General features: G+C 46.7%; 1 protein-coding gene across 2 annotated transcripts in view; it reads left to right on the top strand.

Annotated features, from left to right (window-relative positions):
* The window catches only part of dlgap1a (discs, large (Drosophila) homolog-associated protein 1a), a 1,321,170-nt gene that overhangs the window by 1,252,108 nt on the left and 51,833 nt on the right, over window positions 1-17,229 (top strand). For both annotated transcript variants that reach the window (XM_072467915.1, XM_072467917.1), the window contains one exon: window positions 5,415-5,833. In XM_072467915.1, coding sequence (XP_072324016.1) covers window positions 5,415-5,833 — 419 coding nt within the window. The remainder of the gene's footprint in view (window positions 1-5,414; window positions 5,834-17,229) is intronic.

Here is a 17,229-nt window from a genome sequence, read left to right as displayed (position 1 = left end):
GCGGCAGCTAGGCAGGTCACTGTCAAGAGTTGGTTCGAGCTGCTGAGTGACCCTGCCAAGAAGGACGATTTGAACTTGAGGACTCTACTTTATAGTCCCCAGGGGCTTTGCGCCGTTCGGGGCGGACCCTGTACCTGGTTCCAAGTGATTGGACTGCGTTCCGATCACTTGGATTGATTTCTCCAATACTGGAGCTGTTCCCTGATCGCTGGGCGGTCTCTAGGTGTCCGTTGGCCTTCCTTTGTCTTGGCTCCTGCTGGCGCCGAGGAGTCTGGCTTGGCCTTGTTTACCTTAAATGTTTCAATTGTTCCCGGGGATCGCTCATTAATATGCAGATGGCTGTTGGTTTTAGTGCTGTCTGGGTTTCTGCAAAGTCTAATACACAGGAAACTTTGCACCTGCTAGTTTTGCCTGTGTTGGCTGAATTTCCCTGTAGTCTTTGCGGATCTCCATTTTAAGTCGGGATGTGGCCAACCCAGATGGCTACAATGGGGGAACCACTTACCTTAGCAGGGTCCGTGATGACCTTCATGATGACCCGCCATAGTCAGAAGCTATTTCCCAGCGTGGAAGAGTCAATTACTAGGGAACATTGGTTTAAGGTGCGAGGGGAAAAGTACAGAGCAGATGAGCGAGGGAAGGTTTTTTTACACAGAGGGTTGTGGGTGCCTGGAACTCACTGTCGGAAGAGGAGGTGGAAGCAGGGACAATGGTGACATTTAAGGGCATCTTGACAAACACATCAATAAGATGGGAATAGAGGAATACGGACCCCGGAAGTATAAAAGGTTTTAGGTTAGATGGGCAGCATGGTCAGCGCAGGCTTGGAGGGCTGAAGGGCCTGTCCCTGTGCTATACTTTTCTTTGTTCTTTGACCCAGTGATCTACGGGCAGCAACAGTAAGACTGCCATTGATTAAAGTAAAAGGAGATGGCTCTAGTCTGTTAGGCCATGATTGGCTGCAACACCTTTGCCTAGATTGGCAGTAGGTTTTTCAGATGAGTACAAGGTGCCTCTATGAGGTGTTAGCAAAATACCCCAAAGTTTTCCAAACCGGGTTGGGGGAAATCAAGGAGCCATGGCAAAAATACATGTCAACCCTGAAGCACAGCCTAAATATTTTCGGGCCCGCCCGGTCCCCTATGCACTACTGGCGAAGGTCGAGGCAGAGCTCGGGCGACTAGAGGCCTCGGGATCATTCGGCCGGTAAAATTCACTGATTGGGTGGCACCAGTAGTCCCATCCTTAAACCGGATAAAACTGATAGACTTTGCGGCAACTATAAATTGAGAGTAAATAGTGCCTCCTGATTGGATAGGTATCCGTGCCGCGCATCTGGGACTTTTAGGCGAAACTGGCTGGAGGTAATTCATTTACAAAGCTTGACATGAGTCATGCCTATCTACAGCTCGTGTTAAACCCTGAGTCCAGGTGATACATGACAATAAATAGGCATAGGGGCCTTTATGAGTACACCAGATTGCCCTTCGGTGTATCCTTGGCCTGTGCCATTTCTCAGCGGGTCATGGAAAGCATCTTGAGGGGCCTAACCCACCTGTGGGGGTTTATTTGGTCGGGGTATTGGACACGGGTACGATGGAGCGAGAACACTTGAGCAACAAGGTACTCCGTCGCTTTTCAAAATCGGGTGTTTGTCTCAAAAGAGAGCAGCGTATTTTCCTCGCCAGGGAGGTTGTTTACTTAGGGTACCGTGGTAGACTGCGATGGACTAAACCTGGTGGAAGAGAAGACATGAGTGATCCAACTGGCCCCCACACCAGAGAACACAACCGAACTGCACTCATTTCTGGGGCTCGTGAATTATTATGGAATTAATACTTAACATTTGAATAGAAATATTTTCTTTAAAAAAGAACTCTGTAACAGACTGCCCTGAGGTCCCCTAAGCTGTGTTAAATCGATAACGCTGCACGATGACCGGTGGCTTGGGGTCATAATAGATTGCCACTATTGCTATCAGCTCTTCAAAGGTCTTGGAGTTTGGGGCTGCGGGGCACATGAGGCTTTTTATCAAGCTGAAGGTGGGAGCTCCATAGGCAGTCAAGAATATTACTGTCTGCCACTCACCACTTAATAGCCCTGAAAAAGTATTGCATATACTCTGCATATTGAATCCAATCCTCCACGCTAGCATCAGATATCCCAAAGAGCAGCATTTAGAAATCAGTGCACACCTTATTCTGGCGGTGCAGTAGGAGATGACCTTTCCTCCAACAATTAGCAGTGCCGACTGTGGCCCCACTTTTACCCGCGTCGCCAATTTAGTGACCATAAAGGAGTTTAAATTAGAGACATAAAGAAAACTGTTTTGTTACAAAGTAAACTATATACACAGTACACTTCGAGTCCCAGCTGGGACGACACATGCTCGGCTCTCGTCTGGGCCGGCTTTTATGCTAGAGTCCATTTACTCTGCTGTTGGGGCCCCTGCCCCTCAACAGGGACGCTCTTATTCAACGAAACTCACAGGGAGGCTAATTGGTCTGTCCCCGTGGGTCACGTGCAGATTATAACAGTCTGAAAAGTGCTTTGGATCATTTCTAAGACACATAGTAAGTTGCAACATGAATGTATGTTTTTCATTTTCTTTATTGTGTGTGTATATGAAACATTCTAAGTAGGTAAATTAAATATTTTTTAAATTATGAATGAGGGAATCCATGTTGGCTACAAATGCATTGTGACATTCATTGTTGCAAATAAAACAGCCACAATTGTAGTTACTCTGGATTGATATTTACATATTTATCATACATGGTTTTAAAAATCTCTTTGATGTAATTTTAATGGTGGCTAGAAATTTTGATCCAAATAACTTAAATTCATATAAGACATAACCTCAAAGGAAAATAAGAAAGTTTCTAATGCAGGTGCTGTATCATGTTCCTTTTTCCTTCTGAGCTGTGTTCTTCTGTTCCATCCATTACTTAACTTCCTGCCTCCACCATCACACCCTCCTCCCAGCCTATGTTTGTGTACATAATCTACCATCTGTGAAGTAGGTATGCAAAGACTAATAGTTGTTTATATTGCCATAGCTTTAAACTGTGCAAAGAGGGAATTTATTGGAATTGTTATTTTGTGTACCTCACGATGAGCAGACTATCAGCCATAGGCCCAAATAGCCTGAAAATTGTACATGTTGAGCATTAAAGGATTTCATCAAAATTTCCATTAAATTTATTCTTTTGTGCCTTTTGATTTTGGTAATTTTATTTCTAAAACACGTTCTGAATTATCCCTCTTCCAGATGGTTATTCGTGGCCACTGTAATAATGCTCTTTAAAACCATTCCAATGTAATTTTAGCCATATGGTGCTTAATTTCAGCGTGTATTACTACTTTCAAAGAAGCCAACTTTAATAGATTCTAATGACTATAGTTTTATCGGAGCATTTCTGTGTATATATGTGTATTTTTCAATTTAAGTGACTTGCTTTGTCTGTGTGATTTGAATTTAGAATTTTAATTGTTTTTAAATAAAGCTTTGTCAAGTTTTTATATTATATATGAAATATACATACAGGTTGGAACATTGCATCTCAACATTCATTGAAAATTCCAAAGTCATGATTCGTCAATGAGTTTAAAAGTGTCACTGTTTACCATCAGTACCAGTCACATGCACAGGTGATACTGTAAATTACCGATTTAGCTTAAATCTGTCACGTAACATTAGTTGAGTGTTATCTGTTAAAAGCCCAGGAATCTGGAGGAGATGATGCCACTGGACCGGTAATCCTGAGGTCCACGCAAATGCTTTTGGGGGACGTGGTTTCAAATTCCAACATGACAGCTCGTTACCTCAGTTAATAAATCTGGGTTATAAAGTTAGTCCCAGTAATGGTGACCATGAAACCATCATTGATTGCTTTCAAAACACATCTGGTTAACTAATGTCCTTTAGGGAAGGAAATCTGCATCCTTACCTGGTCTGGCCTAAATGTGACTCCAGATTCACAGCAATACCGTTAATTCTTAACTGCCCTCCAGCACGGTGGCGCAGTGGTTAGCACTGCTGCCTCACTGCGCTGAGGACCCGGGTTCGATCCCGGCCCTGGGTCACTGTCCGTGTGGAGTTTGCACATTCTCCCCGTGTCTGCGTGGGTCTCATTCCCCATGACCCAAAAAGATGTGCAGCGTAGGTGAATTAGCCAGACTAAATTTCCCCTTAATTGGGGGAAAAAAAAGTTGGGTATACTAAATTTATTTTTTTTTAAACTCTTAACTGCCCTCTCAAATGGCCTAGCAAATCATTTGGTTAAAGGGCAATTAGGATGGACAGCAAATGGTGGCCCTGTCACCGACACCCACATCAAGCTGTGAGCTCCATACCACCACATTCAGCCTACACTCAGCTGAGCAATATCTGAAAACTTCTGGCTCCTCCCTTCAACTGAGCAATTTCAGAGGCTCACTCCTCTTGCTACCCCCCGTCCAACATGAGAAATTCTGCAAATTTTTTATTGACGCAACAAGCCCCCACAAAATCTCCGCCACTAATCATTAATGTCTTCTGCTTCAGAACCAATCGGCAACACACACATCTGCAAGTTCTTCCATTGCTCCTAATGTTCACAGTTCCACAGCATTGACATTTTCACTCTTCAAACAAGTGTAGCTCTCGGCCTTTTGGCTAAGATCAAGTGTCAGATGAGGTGCAATGCCTTTTCTTGTCAGCTTGGATCTTGTACGTCCCTCTTGTGAAGACCATGAATTGGATTCAATTTGGATTTGAATTTTTTTTTTGAGCAAGCAAGAAGATGGTTTATGGGTTTCTCGTGTCCACTCAGCGCATTGGCTTTGTAACTTTCAGGACGGTTTTTTAAAATGTGGCTCAATTCTTCACCGCCCACATTTCCTTCACAAGAAAGATTCCTGGTCATGTGGAAATAAAGGGTGTTTCACACCCCACCCTGTACTGAGGAGAATATGTGGGACTGGTACAGAGAAGGCTAACTTGTATCTCTTCCTCCTAAGAAACAAATCCAACATGGTGGAAAAGGGTAGCTAACCTCACTTCCCCAGTCCCAAGATAATATTGGCACGCCAGGGACGAATCATAAGAACCCGATCCTGTCTCCTGCCAGAATCCACACGCTATCACTGGCTGACAGTCAAGAAGAGGAAGTCTGATTGTTTCACTTTGTTGCCCCTCAGTAGCGTGACGGCACTGGGGTCAATCGCCTTTATACTGTTTGCAGCTGAGAATCAGGTAACCTGGGATGTTCCTATTTTGTGTAGCTCAAACCTGGCAGTACACTGAGCCTCTGAGTTCACCTATGATACGTTATCAACTATAGTATTTTTCGCCTATAATGTTTTGAAGCACTACAAAAATCACCTCTTTATCAAACCATTCTTGTTATAGCTTTATTTCTATTCTTTTGAAGCTTTCGAAGATTTACACGGTCAAACAGTGTGACAGCAGCAGTACAGGCGGATCTGGATATTCAGGAAAATTCAGAAGGCTCATTGGGACCCCAGGAAGTGGCTTCAGGTCTATTGTTAAGACAGTTCTCCAAAGATGCATGTACATCCACAATTAGCATTCTTGGAACAGAGGGAAACCATTTGCAGGCTTGTGCACAGGAGAATGACTTTGATTCAGATTTTGATCCTTCTTTTCTGCCACCGCCTGAACCCTGGATCGACTCTATATCAGAGATCAAAGTCGAAGCAGTCCAGAGGTTAGTGTGTGAAAGGGATGGACGATGGTTTATGAAGTTGCTTCAAGCTGAAAAGGAGCGAATGGATGCCTGGTGTCAACAAATGGAAAAAGAAGAACGAGATAATGATCTCCCTGAGGAAAGTAAGTATATCGACTTTGATAGAAAATCTACAAGAAATAATAGACTCTGGTCTCTATTTGAAAGAAACTAATTTTACAGCTAGCTTATAAAATTTACCTAACATTACCTCATGTTTATCTATGGAGGTGAATATTCTGAGTGCTTCTCTCACTTTATTGCCAAACGTCCAACAAAGTTACAGAAGGAAAATCCCAAGGAAATTCACTACCAGCCCCATGAATATTGGTGTTATATGAATTACATTTTTGAGATTGATGTATGAAAATCAATCAATGGCACTAAACACATTGGGGGTTAAATTATGCTGCGGAGTGCCCATCTTTCAGGTGCTATTTAGAGTCCCAGGACCCCAAAATGGCAGGCAGGAAGCATCCACACAAGTAAAGTTGAACAATTGTTTGAATAGGAAGAAACAGGTCAACCAAATAACTGGATAATTATAGGTCAGTCAGCCTTAACTCTGTTGAGAAACTTGTCAGTACAAATGCCAAGGACAGGATTAATCTTAGTTAGAAAGACACAGATTGATCAAAGACGTATTTGTTAGGGACGGTGGTATCTGACTAGCATGACGATCTTTGTCTGAAGAGGCAGCAGGGAGGGTCGAATGAGGGTAGCTCATTTATAGTAGTCTATTTAAATTTTAGCAAAGCTTTTGGGATCTTTAGATTTAGATTTTTTGTCACGTGTACCGAGAGGTACAGTGAAAGGTATTGTTATGTGTACAGTCCAGGCCGATCATTCCATACTTGAAATAACATAGGACATCGGATAAATACATAAAGTAAATACAGGGACATAGACATCAGGTGAAGGATGCGGAATGTAGTGCTACAACAGTGGAGAAGATCCGTAGAGAGATCAGTTCAGTCCGTAAGAGGGTCATTCAGGAGTCTGGTAACAGCGGGGAAGAAGCCGTTTGAGTCTGTTGCTGCGTGTTCTCAGTCTGAGAATATGCAGCAACAGACTCAAACGGCTTCTTGCCCGCTGTTACCAGACTCCTGAATGACCCTCATACGGACTGAACTGATCTCTCTACAGATCTTCTCTACTGTTGTAGCACTACATTCCGTATCCTGCACCTGATGTCTATGTCTCTGTATTTACTTCTGCCCGATGGAAGATGTTGGAAGAGAAAATAACCCGGGTGAAGGGGACTTTAATTACGCTGCCCGCTTTCCCAAGGCAGCGGGATCCAAGACAAAGTGGCAAGCTTCATCCAAAATTGGCTCAGAAATGTATAGCAAAGGGCAATAGTAATGGTCAATGATTGTTTTTTGTGACTGGAAAGCTGTTTCCACGTGGTTGAGCAGGGCTCGATACTGGGTCCCTTGCTTTTTGTGGTATATACATCAATGATTTGGACTTGAATGTTGATTCTGCTTCAATATACTTAATTACTATTGAAGTGACAAAGAAGGGAAGATTCAAGTAACAATTTCATGATGGGCTGAAAAGCTCGTTCCTGTTCTCTAGCATTTGATGCTTCCAAATGATTGCACTTCTAAATATTCCTTGCACTTCCCTATTAAAACATAGAACATACAGTGCAGAAGTAGGCCATTCGGCCCATTGATCCTGCACCAACCCACTTAAGCCCTCACTTCCACCCTATCCCCGTAACCCAATAACCCTTCCTAACCTTTTTGGTCACTAAGGGCAATTTATCATGGCCAATCCACCTAACCGGCACGTCTTTGGACTGTGGGGGGAAACCAGAGCACCCGGAGGAAACCCACGCAGACATGGGGAGAACGTGCAAACTCCGCACAGACAGTGACACAGCGGGGAATTGAACCTGGGACCCTGGCGCTGTGAAGCCACAGTGCTATCCACTTGTGCTACCTTGCTGCCCAGCACCACCGTGTTGCCCAAAATTAAAAACCAGGTGGTATATAGAAGGACAATGAAAGGTTTATTTACTATATTATTGGCGGAAATTTTGTTGAGCAACTTCCATATACTTATTAATCTACCTGCAGTGATAACCATATTTTATATACTGCAAAACAACTAGTTTGCTTTCTTTGGCAAGGTATCTTTCATTGGCCAGCATCACTCATTTTTTGCAAAAAATATAAGGGGGCTCTGATTTGTCATAAACAGCACACCCACATCAAAATTATTAATATTTAAGCAATATATGGCCCTAGTACCAACCCTGAGGAACCACACTGTATACCTTCCTTACGTGGAGAAACCGATATTCATCACTGCTTGCTGATTCCTGTCACTGAGCCAACTTTGTACCCTATTCATGCCATCACTGTCCCTCTTATGCCGTAGGCTTCAACTTTGCTAGCAAGCCTACCACGTGGCACTCTTTGGAACTCCATGTACATCACATTAACTATAATAATAATCTTTATTAGTGTCACAAGTAGACTTACATAAACATTGCAATGAAGTTACTATGAAAATCCCCATGTCGCCACACTACGGTGCCTGTTCGGGTACACTGAGGGAGAATTGAGAATGTCCAATTCACCTAACAAGCACTTATTTTAGGACTTGTGGGAGAAAACCAGAGCACCCATAGGAAATCCACCCAGACATGTCACCCTCATTAAGCAACTCTGTTGCCTCATCAAAAAACTCAAGTTAGTTAAACAAGACTTTCCTTTAACAAATCCTTGCTGACTTTCTTTATTGAACCACAATTGTTCACGTTCTGCTAAAAAAATACAGTTTTTGCCAAAAGTTTTTCGACTTTCACTCATCAGGAGATAATGTAAGGGAAATGAACAAATTTATACCATATAAGAGAGTGCCGATTGATTGGAAAATGAACTCTGATAGAGGCATTGCCAAGGAGAATGCATCAATTGATAGTGGCTGACATTTAACTGCCAAACATTGTTTGAAATTTAAACGAGACAGCTTGACTCTGATTGGTCAAGGCATTTCCCTGAGGAAATGACTTATTCTGCTTGGCTCAAACAGGCCAACAGCAGGAATGATATGCTGTTTGATATGATCTGCACGTGTTTAGGACATAAGGCCTACATACCTAGTAGTATTCACAATTGGCAAGGTACAAACTGTACCTAACCAGCCCGTGCTTGCAAAACTAATAACATAGGGCGCGATTCTCCACTCCCACGCCAGTTGGGTGAATCGCCTGGGCCGCCAAAATTTCCGGGGACGCCGGTCCAACCGCCCTCCCGCGATTCTCCCAAGCGGCGGGAACGGCCCAGTCGAGCTTCACAGGCCGGAGAATCGCCGGAGACACCCAAAATGGCGATTCTCCGGCACCCCCGCTATTCTCAGGCCCGGATGGGCCGAGCGGCCAGGCCAAAACGGCTGCAGTCGTGGGCGGTGCGTGAACGCTGGGGGGGAGCTGCCTGTGGGGGGGGGGCGAGGGGGGATCCTGCACCGGGCTTCACCTGGAATGTGGGGTGGTCCGCGATCGGTGCCCACCGATCGTCGGGCCGTCCTCTCTGAAGGAGGAACTCCTTCCTTCCACGGCCCCGCAAGATCCGCCCCCCATCTTCTTGCGGGGCGGATTTAGAGAGGACGGCATGCACGGATGACACCCGTTATGCGGCGCCGGCCGAGTCATCTATGCGGCGCCGCTTTTACGTGGGCAACAAGGCCTGGCGCGTGTAGATGACGCGGCCCCGATCCTGGCCCATTGTCAGGGCCTGAATCGGTCGGGAACGGGGCCGTTCCGCGCCGTCGTGAACCTCGACGGCGTTCACGATGGCACGGCCACTTCGGCGTGGGAGTGGAGAATCCCGCCCATGGGGCGCGATTCTCCACTCCCACGCCGGTTGGGAGAATTGCCTGGGCTGCCAAAATTTCCGGGGACGCCGCTCCGACGCCCTCCCGCGATTCTCCCAAGCGGCGGGAACGGCCCGGTCGAGTTTCGCGGGCCGCAGGCCAGAGAATCGCCGGAGACACCCAAATGGCTATTCTCCGGCACCCCCGCTATTCTGAGGCCCGGATGGGCCGAGCGGCCAGGCCAAAACGGCGGGTTCCCCCCTGGCGCCGTCCACACCTGGCCGCTGCAGTCGTGGGCAGTGCGTGGACGCTGTGGGAGGGCGAGGGGGGATCCTGCACCGGGCTTCACCTGGAATGTGGGGTGGCCCGCGATCGGTGCCCACCGATCGTCGGGCCGTCCTCTCTGGAGGAGGACCTCCTTCCTTCCGCGGCCCCACAAGATCCGTCCCTCATCTTCTTGTGGGGCGGACTTAGCGAGGACGGCAACCACGCATGCGCGGGTTGACGCTGACCAACCCGCGCATGCGCGGATGACGTCCGTTATGCGGCGCCGGATGCGTCATCTATGCAGCGCCGCTTTTACGCGGGCGACAAGGCCTGGCGCGGGTAGATGACGTGGCCCCGATCCTGGCCCATTGTCAGGGCCTGAATCGGTCGGGACCGGGGCCGTTCCGCGCCAACGTGAACCTCGACGCCGTTCACGACGGCGCGGCCACTTCGGCGTGGGAGTGGAGAATCCCGCCCATAGTGTCGAACATTAGATGTAATTCTGCGATTGGACAACATTTGCCAAATAATCCTCAGTGCTAAGAATTACACTGATAACCAATTTAAGATTGTGAGTCAGGCTCGCAGTGTCGCATGTTTGTATGAACTGGAAGCTACATATATTAATACACAGGGGGCGGGATTCTCCACTCCCACGCCGAAGTGGCCGCGCCGTCGTGAACGCCGCCGAGGTTCACGACGGCGCAGAACGGCCCGGTCCCGACCGATTCAGGCCCTGACAATGGGCAGTATCGGGGCCGCGTCATCTACACGCGCCAGGCCTTGTCGCCCGCGTAAAAGCGGCAGCGCGTAGATGACGCGGCCGGCGCCGCATAACGGTCGTCATCCGCGCATGCGCGGGTTGGCCGACGCCAACCCGCTCATGCGTGGTTGCCGTCCTCTCTAGGTCCGCCCTGCAAGAAGATGGGGGACGGATCTTGCGGGGCCGGGGAAGGAAGGAGGTCCTCCTTCAGAGAGGACGGCCCGACGATCGGTGGGCACCGATCACGGGCTACCCCACATTCCAGGTGAAGCCCGGTGCAGGATCCCCCCTCGCCCCCCCACAGGCCGCTCCCCCAGCGTTCACGCACCGCCCACGACTGCAGCGACCAGGTGTGGACGGCGCCGGGGGGAACCCGCAGTTTTGGCCTGGTCGCTCGGCCCATCCGGGCCTCAGAATAGCGGGGGTGCCGGTGAATCGCCATTTTCGGTGTCTCTGGCGATTCTCCGGCCCGCGAAGCTCGACCGGGCCGTTCCCGCCGCTTGGACCCGGGTTCGATCCCGGTCCTAGGTCACTGTCCATATGGAGTTTGCAAAATCTCCCTGTGCCTGTGTGAGTCTCACCCCCACAACCCAAAAAGATATGTAGGGTAGGTGAATTGGCCATGCTAAATTGCCTCTTAATTGGAAATAAAATAATTGGGTACTCTAAATTTTAAAAAAAGACTGATTGTAGGGGACTGTAGGTAGAGTACTGGGTTGGATTGAGGATTGGCTGACTGACAGAAAGCAGAGGGGCGTGACAAATGGACCCTTCTCTGGCTGGCGAACTGTAACCAGCAGGGTGCCGCAGGGGTCAGTCCTCGGACCTCAACTGGTTACAATTTATATAAATGATCTGCAAACAGGGACAGAGTGTAACATAGCAAAATTTGCGGATTATACTAAAATAGGTGGGAAAGCAGGCAGTGAAGAGGAGATAAATATTTTACAGACGGATCTAGATAGGCGAGGGGTTTGGGCCAAAATTTGGCAGATGGAATTTAATGTAGATAAGTGTGAGGTTATCCATTTTGGCTGAAAAAATGGAAGGGCAAATTATTATCTAAATGGAAATCAATTCAAAATTAGTCTGGGCGGAGGGATCTTAAGTGTCTTTGCTTAAATTTAGAGTACCCAATTATATTTTTTCAATTAAGGGGCAATTTAACGTGGCCAGGGAAGCACAGTGACACAGTGGTTAGCACAGCTGCCTCACAGCGCCGAGGTCCCAGGTTCGTTCCCAGCTCTGAGTCACTGTCCATGAGGAGTTTGCACATTCTTCCTGTGTTTGCGTGGGTTTTGTCCCCACAACCCCAAAAAGATGTGCAGGGTAGATGAATTGCCCTTAGAGAAGCTTTTGGAATCAGTGTTTATGTCTTCTGCTGATTTCCTTTCGTAGCTCATCTTGGCTCCTTTGATTTTATTTATAGTAGCCTTTTGCTGAACCTTAGATTTCCCCCACTAGCTTTTGGAGTATGATATGCCTAGCTTTTGCCTTTATGTCTCCTTGAATTCCTTGTTTAGCCATGGAACGATTTTCTTCCTTTTACAATTCCCCTTCCTCTCAGGAATATACTTTAATTGAGAGATATTTAATTTATCCATGAATGGGTGGTGCAGTGGTTAGCACTGCTGCCTCACGGCTCGAGGACCCAGATTCGATCCTGGCCCCGGGTCACATTCCGTGTGGAGTTTGCACATTCTCCCTGTGTCGGCGTGGGTCACAAAGATGTGCCTGATCGGTGGATTGGCTACGCTAAATTGCTCCTTCTTTGGAAAACAAATAATTGGCTATTCTAAATTTATTTTTAAAATAATAATTTCTCTCTTAACATCCGCTATAAAATAATGAAGCGCATAGATAAGGTAGATAGTCATCAACATCGTTTCCCAAAGTAGAGGAGTCTAGAACTAAAGGGCATAGGTTTAAGATGAGAGGAGAGAGATACAAAAGAGACCAGAGGGGAAGTTTCTTCACACAGAGGGTGGTGAGCATCTGGAACGGGCTGCCAGAGGCAGTGGTAGAGGCGAGTACATTTTTGTCCTTTAAAAAACAGTTAGACAGTCACATGGGCAGGGTGGGTATAGAGGGATATGGGCCAAATGCGGACAAGTGGGACTAGCTTAGTGACAGAAACTGGGTGGCATGGACAAGCTGGGCCATGGGGACTGTTTCCATGCTGTAAACATCTATGGCTCTATGACTCATTGTTCCTCAACTGTCCTACCCTCAATTATTTGTGCCCAGTCGACTTGGGACAACGCTTTCCTCAGACCTCTACCCAATACGAAAACTCTAATATAGCACGCTGTCTTCTGTCGCTCAATCTGAATTTGAAATTCTAGCATGCTGTGATCACTCCTTCCAAGAGGACCCTTAACAAGACTATTTATCAACACTTCTTTGTTACATAATTCTAAATCTAAAATAGCCTGCTCCCTGGTTGGCTCCATAACATATTGCTCTAAGAAACAATCCCTCATGCACTCTATGAAATCTCCCGCGAGGCTACCCGTGACAATTTGATTAATCCAGTCAATATGCATGTTATAATCACCCATAATTACCGTTGTGCCTTCTCACAAGCGCTCATTATTTCTTGGTTAATACCATGCCCCACATTGGAAGGATCCACCGCATGCAGTAATAGTGAAGTTTCATAGCTTCAACGAAGAAGAGCGGGTTCTGAGATGGGCGAGGGAGCATCGTGACTTCAAATGGGAAGGCCACGCTATCAGGTTTTACCAAGATGTGGGAGCGGAGCTGGCGAAGAAGAGGGCTGCATTCAACAAAGCCAAGGCTGCCCTGTATAAAAGTGGAGTTCAATTCACACTGGGGTATACCCAGTGTGGCTAAGAATGACTTTTGAGAGAAAGGACTTTTTATTTGATGCGCTGGGAGAGGCGGACTCCTTTGTAAAGAAACATTTGTTGGGCGCGGTGTGACTGAGCGTTTTGGCATGTTGACATGTTGAATAGTTGGGATTCCATGTTTATTTTTGCATTTTCCTGTACTTGTTGGGGTTGAATTCTTACAGTTTGGGCTTAGGTTTGGGATTTAGTTTTATGTGGGATTCTGATCTGATTGTTATGAAAATATATAGATCCTTGTTGGAGCTCAATGGTTTATGGGGTTTTTATAGTTTGTTGTTGGTAACCATTTTTCTTCACTCTAGTTGGGAGCCACCATGCTAACGGAAGTGGTGTTGAAGGGTTGACTACAGCTCATTTATAGTAGTTTTTTCAGATAATGAACTTAAAGTTCCTGTTGTGTTTAGGGTTTCTCGAAGTCGATTTTAGTTGTCTCTGTCCGCCTTGCTTCTATCTGTATGAGTATTTGGTTGTAGTATCCAAGGGCAAGGACAAGTGGGGAGGGGGTAGTTTGCTGATGACGCCTCCAGATTTTTCTTTGTTTGATCTACCGATTTGGTTTGGTATCCATCTTGGTTGGGCCTGGTTGCTGTACCTTCCACGTATCTGCTGGGTAATCCCTCAGTGGAAATAGCTGACTCCGGATTGAGGGAGGGTGGGAGAACCCCAATTTGTTTGGTCACACATTCTCCTCATGTTTGCGTGGATTTCGCCCCCACAACCCAAAGATGTGCAAGGTAGGTGGATTGAACACGCTAAATTGCCCCTTAATTGGAAAAAATGAATTGGGTACTCTAAATTTAAAAAAAAAAAAAAAATTTGTTTGGTCACCTGGAATGTCAGGGATGGAATGCCTGGAATGGCCCAGTGAAAAGGTTAAGAGTATTTGCTCACCGTAGGAGTTTAAATTCTGACGTGTTTTTGCAACAGACTCAATTGAAGGTCAGAGACCAGACGAGGCTGTGGAAGAGGTGGGTAGAATAAACCTCTCATTCGGTCTTCGATGGCAGGGCCGGGGTGCAGCAATATTAATTAATAATGGGGTTCAATCTTCTGCCGCTAAGATCTTGGCCGACCCCAATGGCAGATATGTTATTGTCTGTGGCTCCTATTAATAATCTGCTGACTTCCCTCCCTGATTTGGACTCGCATCAACTTATTTTGGGTGGTATTTAAATTGTGTTCTGAACCCTAGTCTGGATTTCTGACTCCATCAGGAGTGGCCAGAGCTTTGCTGTTTCTCATGGAACAGATGGAGGGGGCTTTTCATTTTTCTCACATCTCCATCAGGTATACTCGCATTTCGATTTTTTTTCTCTGTGGTGGATAGGTCTCTCCTCCCTTTTGTGGTGGCGGCTGGTTACTTCCACAGCAATTGTGATTTTGGACCTTCTCCTGCACTATTTGGCACTAGAGTCAGGTCCCTCCCAGCGTCCACCATGGAGATGGGATAGGCAGGGGTGGCATGGTGGCACAATAGTTAGCACTGCTGCCTCACAGCGCCGAGGACTCGGGTTCGACCCCGGCCCCCTATCCGTGTGGAGTTTGCACATTCTCCCTGTGTCTGCGTGGATTTCACCCCCACAACCCAAAGATGTGCAAGGTAGGTGGATTGATCACATTAAATTGCCCCTTAATTAGAAAAAAAAGAATTGCGTACTTTAGATTTTAAAAAATACTAAAAGGGATTGATAAAGTAATCATAGACCAAATTATCCCCTTGTGGGACAATCGGGAACAAGAGGTCACAGATATAACTTGAGAGGCGGTAGATGTAGAACTGAGATGAGGAGGAACTAGTTGCAGAGTGTGATGAATTTGTGGAACTCGCTGCCTATAGCGTGGTGGAATCTTGAGTCATTAAATGGTTTCAAGAAGGAGATAGATATATTTATGATAGAAAAAAGCGGGTTAAAGGAATATGGACCACAGGTGGAGAGATGGATTAGAGACCAGGAAGAGATCAGCCATGATACTTTAAAAAAAAAAAATTTAAAGTACCCAATCTTTTTATTCCAATTAAGGGGCAATTTAGCATGGCCAATCCAGCTATCCTGCACATCTTTTGGGTTGTGGGTGTGAGACTCCTGCAAACACTGGGAGAATATGCAAACTCCACACGAACAGTGACCGGGGGCCAGAATTGAACCCGGGTCCTCAGCGTGTGAGGCAGCAGTGCTAGCCACCATGCAGCCCTGAATTACCTACATCTGCGCCTAATTCCTATATTCTTATCCTCAGGACGAGGACAGTGGGCTTGGTCCAATTCAGGGTGGGGCGTGAATCCACCGTTCCCCACCATACCATCTTCCTGAACATCTCTGGCAGCCTCACAATTCGATTCTCTAAATAATTTACCTAGGCCTTCAGCAATTTATTCGCTTCGGCCACCAGAGACATCTTCACTTCCGGTGAGGCAATATGATCACTATGCCTCAAAAGGGTCAGTTCCATGCCTTTTATCGTGGCTCCATGGGCTTTCACAGTTTGTTGGTCTTCTGAGCCACTTAGATAGGGGCCAACGCCTCCTATATCGATTTGCAGAGTTCCTCCGACACAACCCGCCAGTGTTTATCAAATTTGTTTGCCACGGTATTTGAAATCGCCTCGGTTGTTAATGGAGTGGCAGAGCCCCAGAGGCTATCATAGAATTTACAGTGCAGAAGGAGACCATTCAGCCCATCGAGTCTACACCGGCCCTTAGAAAGAGCACCCCACCAAGCCCCACACCTCCACCCTATCCCCTTAACCCAGTAAACCCACCTAACCTTTAAGGGCAATTTAGAATGGCCAATCCACCCAACCTGCACATCTTTGGACTGTGGGAGGAAACCAGAGCACCCGGAGGAAACCCACGCAGTCACGGGGAGAACGTGCAGACTCCGCACAGAGAGTGACCCAAGCTGGGAATAGAACCTGGGACCCTGGAACTGTGAAGCAACTGTGCTAACCACTATGCTACCTTGCTGCCCCAAATATATCCTCCATTTTTTCTGTCGACATGCTCTGAGAGGCCTCTGATTCCGTCAATGAATTTCTACTGTCTGCCTTTTTCCATCTGACTTTTCTGGGCATTTCACCTGTACAAGATCCCTATCCCATTAATTATGTGTGTTTTTGAAAAGAAAATATCCCCTGAAACTAGGAAAAAAGGGAAAAATGTTCAGTACCCTAGTGGGAGCCGCCTTGAGTATGTCCTCCCCTTACATAATGCCACCGGAAGTCCCCCTTTTCAGCCTTTCTGATGCCTTCTGTTCATCAATCATTAACTCATCCACTAACTCTCATCCACTAACTCAACTCCCTACTCGTTCACTATGACTTCAACACCATCTTTTTCCTTCGTAAAGACCGATGTAAAGTACCCATTTAGTACCCATTTTTTTAATGCAGCTCTGAGCGTTCTATATTCCCCTTGGTTCTCACTTGTATTACCATCTGAGGGTGGCATGGTTGCGCAGCGGTTAACACTGCTGCTTCATGGCAGTGAGGACCTGGCTCCGTGTGGAGTTTGGACATTCTCCCTGTGTCTGTGTGGGTCTCACCCCCACAACCCAAAGACAAGCAGGGTAGGTGGATTGGACTATGCTAAATTGCTCCGTAATTGGGAAAGAAAATATCGGGGGTACTCAACTGGCCAAAATTGGTGGAGGGAAGATATCTCTGAGTGGTGTCAGGCCTCCAAAAGAGTATCCTACCTAGGCCCTATGCCCGTAACCCCACCTAACCTACACATCTTTGGACACTTAAGGGGCAATTTTAGCATGACCAA

This window comes from Scyliorhinus torazame, chromosome 11 (assembly GCF_047496885.1).
Source record: "Scyliorhinus torazame isolate Kashiwa2021f chromosome 11, sScyTor2.1, whole genome shotgun sequence".
Taxonomy (NCBI): Eukaryota; Metazoa; Chordata; class Chondrichthyes; order Carcharhiniformes; family Scyliorhinidae; genus Scyliorhinus; species Scyliorhinus torazame.
This window is presented reverse-complemented; position numbering and strand designations above follow the sequence as displayed.